This window comes from Pteronotus mesoamericanus, unplaced genomic scaffold (genome assembly GCF_021234165.1).
Source record: "Pteronotus mesoamericanus isolate MK-2021 breed Mesoamerican mustached bat unplaced genomic scaffold, CSHL_Meso_final contig_72, whole genome shotgun sequence".
Taxonomy (NCBI): Eukaryota; Metazoa; Chordata; class Mammalia; order Chiroptera; family Mormoopidae; genus Pteronotus; species Pteronotus mesoamericanus.
In genome coordinates this window covers 1,396,556-1,413,863 of record NW_026555242.1, presented here as the reverse complement: position 1 = coordinate 1,413,863, position 17,308 = coordinate 1,396,556, and the positions used below count along the sequence as shown (strand labels likewise).

Below are 17,308 nucleotides of genomic sequence, written 5' to 3'. Positions count from 1 at the left end.
GTCTTCCTTCCCCCTTATGAAAACAGCCACTTAGTCCATGGGCCAACCCTTTCAGCATTACAGGGTGGGTACAGGACCTATACCTGACCAATGAGAGTACCACCTAGGCCTCTGGCTACAGACGGAGCCTATGAAGTCACTTCAGAACTTTGCTGAGATTCCTGCTGTTGAGGTTGCTGGTGAGATGTAAGCCTGGAGCTATCAGGAGTCTGGGCATGACGTGAATCTTCTAAAAATCTCTGAAGCCAAAGCAAAGGAAAGCCGAGGCCAAAAGGCTGGTGATCCCCTTTGAGGCTCTCGATCCAGGCATGCCCAAAGTCATTAAAAGCACTGAAATTTTTAGTTACACAGCCCAATTATTTTTAAATACAAGTAACACTATCACCTGTCAATGAACACTCCTTAACACACACTTTAGACAGAAAGGGCGAGTCCTGGGTCTGTTAGAATAATCAACAGTTTATTAAAAGCTTGCCGTGGGGCTCTGTGCCAGCCCCATAGCTGGGAGGGGCTCCCATGACTGCCCCCAGACCTGGGAGCAGTCCCTTCCAAGGTCCTTCCCTTGTTCCCCTGCCCCAGCTCTGACTTAATTAAAAAAAAAAAAAAAAAAAAAAAAAAAGACAAGACGGCACAGGACGTCAGACGGCAACAGGGGAATGGAAAGACACAGGCATCCTGACCCCAAGACCCCATCCTGATCCTTCTTCCTAAGAAGGACTTTTCCTCCTGTTCTTCCCACCCCAGATCCCAGATTTGTTCTGCCACATCCCAGGTCTGGGGGGCCTGGAGTCCCCAGTCCATGGCCCCATTGCAGGGGGTAGTATATTTTCTCTGAATATAATTATGTCTAGACCCACCCTTCCCCTCCCCCAGGGGACTAGATGAATATTTGACACACACACACACATCTCCCTCCTTTTCCAAGGCTGTGATGGAGAGAGACCCTGGCACCATGGTGGGGAGGCAGGGACTCCTGGTCAGCTTTGAGGCACCTACACCCAAGCCGACACTGGACCACTGGCCAGCCCAAGAAGCTCATGAGATGAGGAGGTGTGAGGAGAGCTGGAACCAACATCCTGTTCCCCACCCATCGGTGGGCTTCAAGCTTACAGCCATCCAGGACCAGGCTCCACCCACCCCTGCCCTTGCCCCTTCATCTGCTCATCCATCTTGCACTTCAGGAATAGAAGTGGGAGGAACCATTGAGGATATGGGAAGCGACACTGGTACTGCGGCTTAGAGGCCCAGGCACTGCAGCAGCAGGTGGGCCCACATTGTCACTGCCACTGCCTCCTGAGGCTGCGCGTCGCAAGGGCTGGGGGCTGTTTCTTAGCAGCAGCAGGGCTCCACCACGGGGTGTCCCACTTTGTGCTGGGGGCCCCAACCAGTTTGGGGGACCTGGGGGAGCCAGCAAAGAGGGCTGACGCCAGGCTGGGGGGGGCATGCCCGGTGGAGGAGGGCCGTGGCTCCAGTGTGCCCCCGAACGGGGAACAGGGCGGGAAGGCCAGGCAGGGGCAGGGGGTGGAGCGGGATAGCCCTGAGCAGCAGCCTCAGCTGGGATGCCCCCCAGGGCCATACTGGAGAAACCTAGCCTCATGCTCTCTGCATCAAAAGCCTCGATCTCACGGGCCTGCCTCTCAAGCAAACTCCGGATTCGCTCGGAGCGCCCTGTCTGCAGGGCCAGCAGCTCCTCTTCCACCTGGGGCACCAAGAAAAGAGATTAGAGTCCAGTGAGGGTGAGAGGACTGACCTTCCCACCCAGTCCTGGAGATCAAGCCCTCTTACCCGCTGCTCCAGCAGTGCCCGCCTCAGAGCTACTCTCTGCTCCAGTTCTCGCAATTCCCTCTCGTGTTGACTCTCCGTGCGGATCTTGATCTTGCTCTGATAAGCATTGAGCAGTTCCAGTTCCTGTTGCAGCTGCTGCCGAAGGGCCTGGAACTCTGCTTCTTGGGTCTCATCAAGCCGCAGCTAGAGAATAGGAAGAACTAGTTTTAGGGGCCTCCTTCCCCACCCCCACAATCCTCCCCTGCCCCAGGTAGGCCTGGGCCCTAAGGTTTCAAGAAGCAGCCAGTGTCAACATCTACCAAAATAAAAGGTCGTCATACCCTGTGACACAGCAATTACACTTCCAGGAATTTATCCCCAAGGTATACTTGCACATGTGCTCGAAGGTGTTCACTGAAGCGTTGTAATAGCAAAATACTGGAAACAACCTAAATGTCCACCAATAAGGGATGGGTTAAATAAATTATGGTACATCCATACCATGGAAAATTCTATGCTCTTAAAAAATGAGATACGTGTACTGACATGGGAAGATGTCCAAGAAATATTAGGTGGAAAAAAGAGTTAAAGAACAGTATGTAAATTATGATTCCATTTTTGTTTAAAAATTTTATATAACTTTTAAAATATGCATAGGAAAAAAATCTAGTATGTTGAATTATTAACAAGTTACCTCTGAGAGGTAGCAATGGGTGGAAAAAGGGCAATGAATAGCGTTACTTTTTACACCATATGTATATTTTAAGTGGCCCGATCCAGTGTTGTGTGTGATCACTTTTAGAACAGCAACATTCAAAATCCTCCAGAAGTCTGAGAAAATTGGCGTGAGGGCTACAAGCATTTTGATTTGCTCCCTCTTTGCACATTAAACTAACTCAGGCTCAAGAAAATTATAGCCACTCTTTCCTTCGTGGTTCTTGGTAGAGTAGGTAGGCTGGCTTTGTCAAGACCTTAAGAAAATACTCAAGAGAGATAATAAAACGATTGCGGAGAATACTAACAGTGAGAGAGTTCTGAGTTTCCCAGGAACAAAGACCCCTGTCCACCAGCCCCGCCCTTTCACTGCCCATAACTAAGTGGGAAATAGAAGCCAACCTCCACCATGCTCACTCCCTGGACCCCAGGCCTCACCGCCTGTGAGCTGAGCATCTCCGAAATGGACTGGTCGTATTGCTCAGCTAGGATTGCCAGCTTTCGGGTCTGTTCTTCCTTGAGCCGCTTAAGGAGGCTCTTGTGCTGGGCTTTGGGCGTGGTCTCCAGCAAGTGCGCCCGCAGAGCCTTGTACTGCCGAGTCTGGATCTTACACGTCTCCTGGAACTGCTTCTTGATCTGCAGCTCCTTAGACTGTGCAGTGGATGGACCGAGGGGAAACGGGGGCAGGGGAGAGGAAGAAGAAGAGGAAGAGGAAGAGGAAGAGGAGGAGAGAACAATCAGGAGAGAAGGGGAGAAGAGAGAGGAGGAGAGGAGACAGAAACAGAGACAGGGAGAGGGAGAGAAACAGAAAACATGTTAGACAGAGGGGGCGGGGGGAACTGTATACAGACAGACATGGAGAGGTGGGATTGTGTTGAGAGAGATCAGGAAAATTCTCAATGGGCAAGAAATGCAAAGAAAACAAGACAAGTTCCAAGAGCATCTTCAGAATTGGGTGGAAAACTCACAAGAAACAGAAGAGTTCATGGACAGAAAACAGAATTTTTAGAGTACTGAGGCGTACGAGAAGTTTTGACCATGCAAAGAGAAAATACGATCTAGAGATAGGAGCATGTGAGCAGATACAGAATGTGTGTAAGAGGAGTGAGAAAACCAAGTCACACAACACACCCATGGAAGAAAGCAATACAGCTAAAGACAGAGGAAGGCCCAGTTTCAGTACCTCTGGGTAGGCAGGAGGGAAAGAGGATAAGCACCGAGCTGAGAAGTGGGTAAGAGGTGGCCCCATCCTGGGCCATGTTAAGGCAAAGGGGCAAAGGAGGTGGACAGAAAGGGCCTTACAAGTTCAATGGGCCAGCAGTTGTGACTCTGGCCAGATCTCCACATTGCAGCCAGTCCCTTATGCACTCAGCTCCCACTCCAAGCCCACAACCAATTCCATTTTCATGGCCCCCATACTCTCTGCCTGGCCCCCCCAAACTCACCACCCTCTACTGTATAGGGTTTCCAGTCCCATCCCCCAGCCTTCTAGAATTATGCCTGATGCCAGGAGAGAAATTCAGCTCCCAGAAAGAAGGGAATCACACTGGGAACAGGTTGGGAGACGAAGCAGGTGATGAGTACAAAAGGACCTGGAACCTAAGGACTCTCTTAAGGAATCCACAAATGGGAACTGTGGGACCAAGAAGTTACGTCAAAGCTCACAGAGGTCCAGACCCCCAAGCTGGTGGTCGTCATGATGCAACAAAGCTATGACGGCAGAGAGGATGAGGCTGAGGAGTGAGAGGGGTTGAGATATCGTAGATGGAGGCGAAGAGGTCATGGAACTGGGGCTAAGGGTCTGGATTGGGGGCATACCAGGGAGGCTAGGCGGCAGGACAAAGCAGACAGAGGCAGCCTGGGCCAAAGGTACAGTTCCGCTCAGTATTTTATTTGTGTTTGTCTTTTTCTTTTTTTTTTTTTTTTTTTGGTGGGGGAAAGGGGACAGGTTGGAAGGGAGACAGAAAAACAAAATCAAAGAGAGAAAAAAAAAAAAACATGACTTCCCACCCACCACCACCCCTGGCCCCAGGCCTGAGTTGATGAGGGTGAGGATGAGCACACACACAGTGGGAGAACAGCAATAACTTAGGGTGGGGGAGGAGCTTCAGGAGAACACAAAATGTAACTTGTGGGCTCCACAGTGGAGGAGGCTGCCTGTCTAGAGGTCCAAAGGGCTAGGGAGTGGGTGAGGAGGTAGGGAAGTATACTGAGGAAGGATGGGAGACAGGGAGAATTGGGACTGCAGAATCTTCACTGAGTAGTGGGAGATAAAGTGCTCAATGCTCTGGATTTAGGCTGGTGAAGAGTCGGTCACCTCCAGGGAGGCAGGGCCCGGGACTGACGGGTTCGAAATCGCCGACCAGCCAGAGTCCCTGGCGGTGGTTGGTGGGAAGCAGGGGGCCCTAGCCTGCGTTGGCTGCGTGGTAGCAGTCGAGGGATACGGCTGGGCCGTTCACCCCGAAGCAGGCCCCAGCTGGCCAGTGTGTGGATAGCCCAGGGAGGCAAGCGGGAGGCCAAACCCTGGCTGGCCCGTGCCAGGCGCCCGTTCCAGCCCTTGCACAGGGCCCAAAACCTTGCCAATAGGGCTAGTGGGTTTCGAGCAGCACGGGAATTACCCCGCCGAGGCCCAGGGACAGGCAGTCGGCTACGGAAGCCATCTTTGTTGGTCTTGGGGTAGAGTGCAAACAGACCCCGATCCCCCACAGCCCCACAGCCCTGTAGGGCTCTGAAAGCCATAGGCGATAGGCGCAGGAGAGCCCGCAACCAGAGCCGAGAGATGCTCCGGCGAATCCGAGGGCCCTGCTGCCGCACCCATTTGCCCCCAGCTGCTATAGCTGCCAGAGGTAGAGCCAGGCCTACCCAGGCTAAGAGCCAGGCTGCCCCAAGTCCCAGAGGGACACCCATAAGGCCTCGGCGCCAGCTCAGACCCAGGACAGCCCCCAGAGCAGTGCCCTGGGCCAGGAGTAAGAACACACTGGGGGGCAGATGCAGTGCTGTACAAAGAAGTAGGTAAGAGGCCCCCAGGCCTACCAGCCCCACTTCAAGGGCCAGCAGTGAGGCCTGCAAGCCACCCCCACCCTGGGCCGCCAGCAGTGGGAGCAACAGCAAAAGTAGTAGGGGCAGGAGGCCAGAGGAGGACCCCACTGCAAAGGAGAGACCGGCCAGGAGGCCATGGGACAGGAGTCCAGGTAACTGGCTAGCAGGGCTGGGCCTCAGATATGTTGGAGGAGGTTCAGGGGGGATGTCTGGTGAGGGACAGCCATCTCCAGGATCCCTTGGGGTCCTAATTGGAGCCCCCTCCTCCTCTTCCTCCTCCTCCTCAGGGACTGGAGTCAGTGGTAGACCCTGGACCCAGCCAAGCTCAAATTCCTCATCCAGGAGACTCCCATCCTCCTTTGCCCACAATCTCCATGCCCCAGTCACATCCTGGTCCACAATGTTCCTCTCCTGAGATGCCAGAGTTGGGACTCTAAGCTCCTCTATTTCCACCTCAGGAAGACCCCAAACTTCCTCATCAAAACTCCTATGTTTTTGTGGTCTGGGACTAGGGGCTCCTGATTCTTCCCCCAGTATCCTTTGCTCCTCTGGTTCCAAGGTGGCCCCTTCCTTTCCCAGGATCCTTCTCTCTGGAACTGCTTCCTCCTCCTCTCCCAGAATTCTTTGGTCCAGGACTGCCTCCTGGCCAGATAAGCAGGGCTGCTCTTCTCTAGGGGTGCCTGTGCTGGGTGGTCCCAGAGCCCCAGGAATGGGGAGCGGGAGGCCCGGGGGACGCTGGCCTGCACGTACTTTGAGGCTCTTGGGCTGCTGCCGAACCTGGGCTGCATGCTTCTGCCGTAACTCTTGCTCACGCCGCTTGTTGTACTCCAGCTGGTTGCCCAGCTCTGTCTGATGCTGCAGGCGAGTGAGCTCTGCCCTTGTGCGCTGTACAGCCTGGAGTTGTCGTAGCTCCAGCTCCCGTGTGGCCTCATGCTGCCGCAGCAGCAACGCACACTCCAAGTCCTTCTGTGTCTGTTTCTTGTTCAAGTCCTAAAGCAGGAGAGAGGCAGAGCCCAGAGCTCGGTTACGAAGCCTTACTGGTGTCAAAGAAGTGAGAGCCTCAGAACTCCTTGGCAGAGGAAGCTGAGAGTTAGATGAGGTGTGTAGATGAGGGGTGTAAGGGAGCCAAACTCCTAGCTGGACTGGGAACAGAATCCTAAAGGAACTCTAGCGGGGTCTGTCTGATGGGCACAAGAAGCAAAAGTGGTGTTCAAGAGAAGCAGAGCCGTAACACGAACAAGGGCAGAGGGGAAAGACAACCACACGTGAGGCAAATGCAAAAGGGTTTCTGGGATCCTGGAGGGGAATGGGGGATGGAGTGACCTACCTCTCGCAGAAGATCCTGGTCTAGGCTGTGGCGAGCCAGCAGCATCTTGCGCTTGTACTGGCGACACTGCAGCTCAAAGTACTGGCGCTGCCGCCGTAGCAGCCCTGCCTCTTCCTCTGCCTGGCACTGCTGTAGCTGCTCTTTCTGCCGCAAAAGCCACTCAGCCTTCTCCCGCTTGGGTGTGCTGGGGTTCTCCTGGAGCTCCTGGATAAGGGCAGTAGGGACAGCAGGTGTGGTCAGGTCCTGCTTTATCCACCAGCAAATCCTACCCACTGCTGTAGCCTACCCCACCTCCTTCAGCTGCTCTTTCCGAAGTTTATAGGTCCGCTTCTGTGCCTCTAGCAAGGCAGCCAGCTCCTTCTTCTGCTGCCCAAGGATGTGTTGCTGGAACTTACGCTCCTCAGCCTGGGCAGCTCGTGCCTCCTTCTCACCAATAGCCTGGTGCCGCCGTGCCAGCTTTTCTGCTTCAGCCCCAAAGCCAGCTCGCTGTGCCTCAAGCTCCCGCTGCAGCCGTGCACTATGCTCCTCACGTTCCCCTCTCAGCCGCGACTCCAGGGCTAGCAGCTGTTTCTGGTGCTGTCGTCGCATTCGCTTATAGCCACTTAGCTGCTCCCTCAGAGCTGAGTCCTGCTCATGCTCCTGGATCTGACGGCTGACCTGGGGCGAGAGAAAGAATGAGAGAAAGAGTTCAGTCCTGGTCTCCATTTTATTAACACACATAGTCTTCATTCTCTGTGGAGAAAAAATATGGGTTTTAGATTCTTAGGTTTAATTCTCATCTGGTACATTCTCATTTGGTACATCCCTCATACATAATCTCTCTAGGCTTGCCACTTCAGCTGGACAACAGAAATATAATCAACTTCACAGATTGATGTGACTGAGACAATAAAAGGTGCTGAGCACAGGAACTAATGTAAGGGTAGAAACGATTCAGATTGGTTCAAAAGAGTAATCAGAGACTTGGGCCCAAGTTCCAGCTCTGCCACTTACTAGCCATGTGACCTCAAGCAAGTTAAGGTTGCTAAGCCTTGACTTCCTCATCTATTAAATGGGGCAATGATATCCCTTTATGGGGGGCTGTGGATATTAACTTTGATATATATGTCTTATGTCTAGAACTCTGAACCAGTTAAGTGTTGGCTTCCTTCTCCTTCAGCAAACACTGAAGACCATTACAGCCCAAGTACAGAGCTGGGATCTGGGCCATGAGATGTTAGAATAAAAGAAACAGTGGGCCTGGATGTCCTCCTCTGAGGTTTGAGCTCAGGTCCATTGTCAAAGGGCTATGTCAGTGAGCCCCAAGTTAGTCCAGGTGGCCAATACCCTGGAAGTCAGACTACTCTGCACATTAACACAAAGAACCAAGCATCACAGGACCTGAAGAGTTGTCTTAACAAAATAGCCAACTACACGCAGAGACGACAAGAACATACTAAACCAACCAATACTCTCTAAGGAATGTAATTTAAATGTTTATTTAAAAGTATGGATGAAAAACATGTTTTATAAAAAGTCTACCCACTTTTTTCCTGTTAACTGAGAAAAACACTGCTATGACTTAATTTTAGGAAATGACCAATGTCCTACTTACAGAGTTTGAGAACCATCAAAGGTGCTTGGGCAAGTGACTTGGGCAAGCAGGCCCTCTTAGTCATGGCTGCCTCATCTCTCCAATGAAATCTAATCCTCTCCCTTCCAGAGGGGCTTGATGGATTAAATATAGTCATATGTATGGGCCTATGAACCAATCAGTGGTATGAGGCAGGCACCTGAACACCACCCCTGCCCTCCACAAGCACAGAATCCAGCATACCTGTCATAATGCTGTTCAGGAGCAGGACAATAGAGAGATATAAAGCACTGGTTGGCCAGGAGCCTGGAAAGCCACCCCAGGAGATGCTACTTAAGCCCAGCCATGAAAATGGAGTAAGAGTTTGCCAAGCTAGGAACATCCAATGGAGCCAATCCCCTAGATGTCTGTGACTTCCAGGGGATTGTCCACACTACGTAATGTGACCAAAACAGTCTGCTGGAAGGAGACAGCGTGGAAATGAGAAGAAAGCAAGAGACATCAACAAAAAGTGAGGGTGGAATCTGGACTTACTCATGTGCCACAAGGAGAAAATCATTTCTGTATTGAGATAGTTAGGACCTCCAGACCACGGGCAGATGGCTACACTTACCAGGGAGGCAGTACGGATGGTGGCAAAGTGGTCCCGGTTGCGGCAGTAGGCTCGGCGGCGGGCGGAAGAGGTCGTAGAGGTGGGAGCTGGGGCTGCAGGTGGCTGGAGAGGGCCCGGGGTCAGCTCTGGCTGGTAGGGGTCATCATACAGGTTGTCAGAGCCCTAGAGGGAAGGTGGGAAGGATGCCGCAGACTCAGAGGCCAATGGGCCCAACGGGAGTTCCCTGGAGACCAAGTCAGATTTAGAGAGGCAGTCATGCTTGGGAAGGAGAGCCTGGGCAGAAGAGCTAGGGCTGGGCCTCGCTGCTGTCAAGCCTACTCAGGGTGAGCTGCATACCGGTAGCCGGTGAATAATGGAACTATGGGAGGTGACTGTGTGCTCCCCCTCCTGCATCATGGCCATCTCCCGGGCTTCAGGGCCTTCTTCCTCTTCCTCTTCCTCTTCCTCCTCCTCCTCCTCCTCCTCATTGTCCGAGGCATCTGCTAGGCTGTTTACTGAGCTGCTCTGACTGGAGGCGCTGATGGACATGCTGGGGACTGAGTGGCTACTCTCTAGACTGGTCAGCGTCCCAGCCCGGTGCATGTAGGGCTCCGTCTCCTGTAGACAGAGCATAGGCTGCTGGGCAGGGAAGGGAAAGTACAAGGGGTATGTACATGGAGGTAGCACAAGGAGACAGTGGGTGTGAGGAGGGATGGAGAAGGCGGGGGGGCGGGGTCACACAGCTGCTAGGAGGCAAGTAAAAAAACATGGCAGTAAAGGGTGGCAGGGCAAAAAAGGTCACCTCCTCTTCCTCTGGGGCCTCGGCACCAGGGCCATTGGGTGCCTCTTGGAACAGTATCTTCTTCATCTTGCGGTACTGCAGGTTGTCTAGCTCCCGCACAGCATCCTTGGTCCTCTGAATTAGGTCCATAATGACTGTGGGTGGCCGTTCCCGGAGCACAAATCGGTGCTGGGGAAAGAAAACATTGAAGCCTGCTGCGAAGCACCCCATGACCCTCAATATCCTAGGGGTGTTGGCATTCCTCTAGCGTGAGGCAGCTCCCCTGGGGGTCCATGCCCATCATGAGCTGATGCTGGCCTTGTACCAACCTCTCCTCCCACATTAATTTTAACCACCCAATCTCTATTCCCCAGTCTCTTGTTCACTCAGCTATGGCTGACAGACAAGAACAGTTAGATCTGGATTGTAGTCCAGGGACTCTATCAAAGTGCTGCATGGCCTGGGTATGGCACAAGGCCTCCTTGGGCCTCATAAGGTATCCCACAATTATAAAACACCTGTCAAACTAGATAAGCTTCCTGTTCCCAACTAGGGCTCCTAAGACCCCCATGAATCTGTGAAGGAAATGGTGCCCCCTCTACTTTTGGTAACTCAAAAAACACCTAAGGGAAATCATACATTTACCCATGACAAGGCTACAGAGGCTTTTGGCTTGATTTACATCAGATCAGTGTGGTAACCCTGGTTATCGCACGCTGACCAGAAGCTCTGGCTGGCAATTATATACATCTTTGATTAATAAAAGATGGGAAAACAAATTATTACTTAATAAATAAAGGCAGTCCGGCAAACAAAATCAAGTAAAACAGAGTCCATGGGGTGTGGGAATTCATAAATGAAGTTCTTGGTGGAGAAAGAATTGGAAATCACTATTTTCACTGAGAGGTTCTTGTGGCTCTAACAAGACACAGTTCTAGGATAATGCTAGGCCAGTGAGCCCTCACCTTCAGAAGAACCTCTGAGGTTGGTCTGTCTTGAGGGATTTTCTGAAGACAGGAGTCGACAAAATTCCGAAAGTACTCAGACCTAATAGTCACAGGAGGGTGAAGGAAGGGTTAGGAAGGCAGCCTTAACCTACGGCCTAACCCCTGGGCCCAGGAATCCAAGTCTTTACCAGTGTCCTGACTGGAGCACAGGGGACTCATTCTGTGCAATGTGGTATAAGGCACTCATCGCATTCATGTTAAACAGCGGTGGTTTCCGTTCCGCTACAGAGAAAAGTCAAGTGGGAGAAAAAAGGCGGCAGGTGGTTAGAGAAAACTGAAGTGGAAATCAGAAGACTTGGGTTCACGCTCCAGCTCCCCCATTCAGTTTTTATCACATTGAAAGAAAACATGCCTGTTTCCCCAACTTGAATGTAAGTTCTATGAAGGCAGGAGCCTCATGCACTGCTATACCTCCAAAACATACTAGCATAGCAAACATGGTACACAGTGAATACTTAAAAAAAGGTTTAGAACTAGAGTATTAGACAGGAAGAGATGAATGCTATGAAATCTTTAGGTTTAAGAACTGGCAGGATTTGACAGCTGTCTGTATTGGGGATAGGAAGAGAAAGAGAAGGGAGTGAAAAGAAGATAGGGAGCAGAGATGTCTTTACCCAGCTCAATGCAGGTTATCCCCAAGGACCAGACATCCACCTTGCCATCATACTGCCCTTCATCCATTGCCAGGATCACCTCTGGTGCCATCCTGGAGAATGGTCAGGAGAAAGAAGCTAATTACCTGCCCAGACCCTGCCGACTCCTGCTCCCAGCATCCTGGGAGCTCTCTCCACTCACCACCACTCCCACTCACCAGTACGGGGTGCCCACAAAGGAGTTGGCAGGTGCCATAATGGATGCGGAGCCGAAGTCCCCCAGCTTCACCAAGCCTGGCTCTGACAGCAGGATGTTTCCAGCCTTCACATCCCTGCCAGAGAAGGAAAGTGCAGGAATAAGACATGCATCTCAGAAAGGCTGGGCAGGGGCTTTAGCACCAAGTTTCAAAAAAGGCTGTAACCCCGCTGAATGAAGAATGGTGGAGAGGAGCACCCCCCTCCCTCCCAGCCATCATCAGTGCAGCTTGTACCTATGGATCATGTTGTGGGAATGCAGATAAGCCAGGCCCTGAAGGGCCCCGTGGGTCACAGCTGCAATCTCCACCTCCTGAAGGGGCTTCTTATGTACTGGGGAGTGAGGGAAAAACAGCAAACTGAAGGAGCTCAAGGGTGGGCCTGGAACAAGCTCCCTTTAACCTTTCCCCTATAGCTTCTCTGTTCTTCTCCCTTATCCCACTTGTTGGACAAAGAGTTACTTACCTTCTAGAAGGTCAGAAGCTGAACCCAGGCAATACTCCATCACCAGCTAAGGAAGGGTCAAGGGTCAGAGATCAGCAGAATTGGTCATCCCTGGCCCATCTCCCTTGGGCAGAGATGCAAAACAGAGAGCTGCCTTGCTCTATCCTTCACTCAGACAGTGCCCCAAGGGTAATATCAGGAAGGAAGAGCAACTGAGAAAATGGTGGGGTGGGAGAGGCCCTAGAGTCAGGGGCCTCTACCACCTGAATCCCTTCAAAGCCCCATTCAATCTCTATCTCCTCCAACCCATGTGCCCCTTTCCAACTGCTAATAGTCTATGTCACTCTTCACACCAGATTCTCCTTCTGGACAGACACAGCTGCTCATAGCCTTGTCTGAGAACTAAAGAGGATGGGAGAGACTTCCTTTTTCCCAAGATCCCCACACCAGCACTCTGAACAGGGCCCACCTGAGACTAGACCAGGATAAGGATGGGCCTGGGTGGGGGCACGAAGATCAGGCCAGAGTAAGGGGGCTGGCTCACCCAAGCCGTGTGTTCCCTCAGGTAACAGCCCCGGTACTGAATGGTATTGGGATGCCGGAGCTTCTGTAGGAACCGAACCTCCTTGATAATGTCCTGCCATTTCTGGGAGGCGGTCAGGGAGAGGAGAGGCTTACTCAGCTGCATCTTGAGATTGGGGCCTCCTTCCCCCACCCAGTCTTGTTAAGCCTAACCCACCTCATTTGACTGCTTCCCACTGTAGGACATCTTCTTGATGGCCACCACCTCATTATTCCGGACATCCCGGGCCTAGAGGACCAGACCAGAAGGTGGGTGAAGTCACCAGTGAGGAGTGGGCAGTGGGAAGGCTTGCTGGCACAGTAGGAGAGAGCAGGAAAGGCTGGTGTAGTGGAGTAGTGTAGAGGACTGTTTCGAAGTCCACAGGAAGAAGAATGCAGTCCCCATCCCTACCCCACCCTCCCAAGCTCCAACTCACAAAGTACACAGCTCCAAAGCTGCCATGGCCAATTTCCCGAAGGTCGGAGAAGAGCTTTTCAGGATCATCCTTGAAAAAGAGCTCAGCCACATCAGGGTCCTTCAGGCTTCCGGCCCGGCCCCCAGCTGGCATGGTGGCCCCTGAGGGCCCTGAGACTGGGACCTGACCTGGAGAATGGAAATGAGAGCCTTAGTGCAAGGATGGGGCTCTCAGAGAGAGAAAGGGGCCCCTCAAATTTATCTTCCCCTTCCCTAGTTCCCTGATGAGGGGGGAGGCACTGCTGGGGAAGGGCGGGGGTGGGGCGATTAGGAACAACCTCAAAGCTCTAAAAAAATGAAGCTGCCTGGGCAACCAGTGCACGGGGCCAGGCCAGAGTCCCTGGAGTCCCTAAAACTGCTAAGAAGACTGGAAACTAAGCATCCTCACCAACCCCCTCAGCCCTCAACAAGTTCCATTTTCCTACTCCCCCCAGCAAGAATAAAAGATTCTGTCTCCCAGCCAGAATTCTAAATCCCCAAGTGTCCTGTCTCACAAGTCCCATACTCCAAATATTTCCAGGCATCTTCCGATTCCCCTTGGTGTTGAGACCCCCTCCTCCCTTAACCTCTCACACCCTGGAAGAGAGCAGGAAATGGCCAGGCCGGAGGTAGTGGAAATCCGGCCATTGTTAGAAGTGGGTACTGGCCCAGAAGGGCCAGAAGACTCATTCTCAAAAGAGGGCTAAGGACACTGGCAGAGAGGAGATCTAGAATGGGAAGACAGGGCTAGAAATGGCATCTGGTTTTAGGGGCCTCTCTGTGACCTGAGCTGCCTTATTTGTCAATTCCAATTTCATAGGCATCACACACAGGAATAGGCCATTTATAGCATACAAATAACATTTATTAAGCATGTGTAGCAATGCCTTAGATGCATTATCTCTCATCAATCCTCACCACAACCTTATGAAGTTGTTACTATAACCCCTATTTGGCAGATGAGGAAACAGGCTCAGAAAGGGTAAGTGACTTTCCCAAAACTGGTCCTCTAACACTGTGCTTTTAAAACAGTCCTATGAACTAAGCAGGGCAGGAACATAATCACCATTTCACAGACAAGATCACTGAGGCACAGAAAGGAAAGAGGACTTCTCCAAGGTCAGAGAAGAGGACCTTCTCCTCTCCAGTCAGGCACGTGTCTCTCAGGGGTCTCTCAGCAACTGACTACAAGCTCAGCTCCCTCCTGCGGGAAGCTTCCCCTGACCACTCTAGTGCTTAGGGAAAGCTTCTACAGCACCCAGCCAAACACCCAGAGAAAGCTCCTGCATCAAAGCCAAGAACCCTAAGGGGATTCCAGGCAACTCCTGACTAAGCACTTGTTGGATTTCAGGCACAAAGAAGCCTTCAGCAGAGCTGGACTCCCAGGGCAGAGTTCTAGCCCTCTAAGAGAGCCTAACTATTTAGCATGTAATTATATTTTGTCATGCATTGTTTCCTATTGTGTTGTTAATTTTGTCTCCTTTGCCCAACTGGAAGCTGGAGGGCAAGGAGCAAGCCCAGCTTTCTCCAGTGGGCCCCCAGGGTGCAGAGGGCTCAGAATAGCCTGGGAGATTGATTGACTGCCCTCAGCAGCTCCAAGGCTGCTCAAAGCAGGCCCCTTTCTCCATTCTCCTGTCAGCAACCCTGCCAAGCACCCCTCACCCCCACCACATATCCACAAAGGCAGGTGCTCAAAGCTTGCCAAAGGAGTCTTCCTGACCTCTTTAACAGCTTCCAACCAAGAGTGCCCACACAGAACTCTAGGTCACATCACATGAGGCCTCTTCCTCAAATAACATTGAACATTTGAGTGACTACCAAGGTCTGTGCTAAATCATAACCACCTTCTAAAATGGACAATGTTATCTCCATTCTGCAGATGAGGAAATCAAAGAGTGTCTGTCTCTACACTACCAGTAGTACTCTTCACCCTCAATGTACAGCAACAGGGTTTTGAGTAATTTTTCTTATACCTGGTCTTCTCTTCAGTAAAATGAATTACAGCATAGGTCTGTTGTGAAATTTTTAATGATATCCCATACTTAGGAACACTATGCAGACACTCAGCATATAGATTTTTCCTTTCCTGCCTCCAGGGTCACCACAACAAGGCTTTAATACTTTGGGGATCACCCTACCCCAGCAGCTTGACTTTAATACCACTGTGGCTATCATCCATCAAAAAAGAGCCCTCTCAGGAATCCAGGCCAAAGACTGGGATCATAGTAAAGATGAAGGTCACAGTGAAGAGAAAAATCCATGAGGCAGAAGTAGGAGCCAGAGCTCCTGAGTATAGCCCTTCTAAAAAGGAAGCTCTTCTTTCTCCCATTCTTAAATCTTACTCCAATTCAAATCCTGATTCTGCCAATGAGTGACCTTGGGCAACCTCTCTGGGCCTTAATATTTTCAACTGTAAAATGGGAAGATAGCAATAAAAGGATGAGGGGAGGGAGGGTCACATGAGAAAACAGATGTAAAGCACTTTGTAAATGACAGATCACTTGACAAACATATGAGATTATTTATACAATCACAGCAAGAGACTGGAAGGTACCTATATAACTGGGGGAAAATATTGCCAGGCACCCCCAAACACAAACGTGCGCGCGCACACACACACACACACACACACACACAATTCCTTGAAAGGACAAGAAACCCAACCATACCATGCCTAAAAAACATACAAGCAGACCCACCACAGAGGTCAGAGGCACAGAAATCAATACTCTAGAACAATCAGTTACAAGGGTTATGATCATGTGAGGGGCAAAGTGAACAGGGGAGATCAGAAGGGTGCAAACCCACCTGATTAGCTCAGGCACCTAGGGCGTGACGCTCGGTGACATCAGAAACCCTGATATCTGAGGTCCCCCTTCAAATAGACATAATGAAGGGAAGAGGAAGGGGAAGAGGGTGGCAGCTGCACGCAAGGCTAGCCAGAGGCTGACCACTGGCCCAGCTGGGCTTCCCCATCCTGAGGCAAGGGCCTACCCAGGCTCAGTTCTGAGAGGAGCACCCTTCTTCCTCAATGCTAGACACAGGGATCCACGTCCCTGCTCCCCGTGTCTCACCTGGTAGGGGTCACTATGGTGCCCCAGCGCTTCCGACTCCTCCTGAGGTCCTCCAGCGGCTCTGCCAAGCTGGGAGAGGGGCAAGGAGGCCTTTCCCCTTGCCACCTCTTCCTCGGCTTTTTCCCTTCCTGAGGGGCGGGCCCGGGAAGCCTCCCCTGGAGGGGAGGGGGTGACAACCTGATCTGACCTCGCGGTCCAGTCCTCCCCCTCGAGGGCGACAGTTGCTGAGTCCCGGATTTCTGATTGTGGGACCTGAACCCCAGATATTTCAACGGGGGAAGGCTGAATCTGGTATTTGAACGCGTGGGGAATGAACCCCGGATACTGGTGCGCCCGGGGCCCTGAACCCCAGTTTTTGAAACCCTTTAAAACAAGAGCCCCAGGTTTAGAGAGACTGGAACCCGAGTCGAGAATATCTCAATCTTTGGGGCTGATAGCCGGATATTTGAAAAGCGAGGGGTCAAGCCCGGAGATTCAGGACTGAAGGGCCAGAGCTCCAGGTGTCCGGCAGATAGGGCGCCCACCCCTAGGACGTCCGGCCAACGGCCCCTCTCACGTCAGGGTCCAAGGGTGACAGCGCCCACTCCCTCCCCGGTCTCCTCCCCTTCTCCTTCTCTCTCCTGAGGGTGGCAGAAAGATTGTAGCTAAGGGCAGTCCCGGCGCCCTCTCCCCTTTTCCTCTTCAGTCTTAGCTTCTTGCCGCACCACAACCCGAGTCTCGTCCGGGTCTCCCTCTCCCTCTTCCTCCCAATTCCAAGATGGAGACCGGGCGGGAGCGCGCAGGCGCTGTAGGAACGCCCGGTCAAAGGGGGCGGGGCCCCAAAAAGAACAGCCCCGCCCCTCTCTCCTTACTGCTGCGGCCGGGAAGATAGGCAGCCATGGGGCCGGAGTGCGCAAGCGCCCCGCCACGCGGACCCTGGGTGGGAGGCGGAGAAAAGGGCTAGGCTTGGAGGGGGAGGAGCCCAGCGCGCTTTCGGACAACTGGCGTTGGAGGGGGCTGCGGAGCATGCGTTCGCCCCGCTTTAGCAGCGAGCCCGAGCTTGTTGCTAGGGGAAGCTTTGAGGGGGCGCGGGTGGAAGGTAAAAAGAAGGCGTGATCTGCGCTTGCGTGCAGGATAGATGCTAGGAGGGG

General features: G+C 52.3%; 1 protein-coding gene across 2 annotated transcripts; it reads right to left on the bottom strand.

The window, feature by feature from the left end:
• Positions 1-627: 627 nt before the first annotated feature.
• Positions 628-16,936, bottom strand: TAOK2 (TAO kinase 2). Of its 2 annotated transcripts, XM_054582722.1 has the most exons (19): positions 16,179-16,936; positions 13,088-13,254; positions 12,829-12,900; positions 12,634-12,735; positions 12,111-12,156; positions 11,882-11,978; positions 11,609-11,722; positions 11,412-11,503; positions 10,926-11,019; positions 10,756-10,837; positions 9,812-9,979; positions 9,367-9,627; positions 9,031-9,192; positions 7,136-7,501; positions 6,845-7,048; positions 6,268-6,507; positions 2,917-3,129; positions 1,786-1,968; positions 628-1,699 (listed from the first exon to the last, which is right to left on the bottom strand). In XM_054582722.1, exons 2-19 carry the CDS (start codon positions 13,217-13,219, stop codon positions 1,178-1,180), a joined length of 3,150 nt encoding a protein of 1,049 aa, XP_054438697.1. In that variant the 5' UTR covers positions 13,220-13,254; positions 16,179-16,936; the 3' UTR covers positions 628-1,177. The 2 variants fall into 2 exon arrangements, with proteins under 2 accessions (XP_054438697.1, XP_054438696.1); XM_054582721.1 differs by lacking the exons at positions 628-1,699; positions 1,786-1,968; positions 2,917-3,129 and having other exon boundaries at positions 4,399-6,507.
• Between the last annotated feature and the right edge of the window lie 372 nt (positions 16,937-17,308).

Coding starts and splice junctions, on each gene's coding strand:
- TAOK2 (XM_054582721.1), bottom strand. CDS start 13,219: ATGCCAGCTGGGGGCCGGGCCGGAAGCCTGAAGGACCCTGATGTGGCT. Junction 12,736..12,828: donor GTGGGAAGCAGTCAAATGAG/GTGGGTTAGGCT, acceptor ACCGCCTCCCAG/AAATGGCAGGACATTATCAA. Junction 9,980..10,755: donor CCTCAGAGGTTCTTCTGAAG/GTGAGGGCTCAC, acceptor TTCTTTCCCCAG/CACCGATTTGTGCTCCGGGA.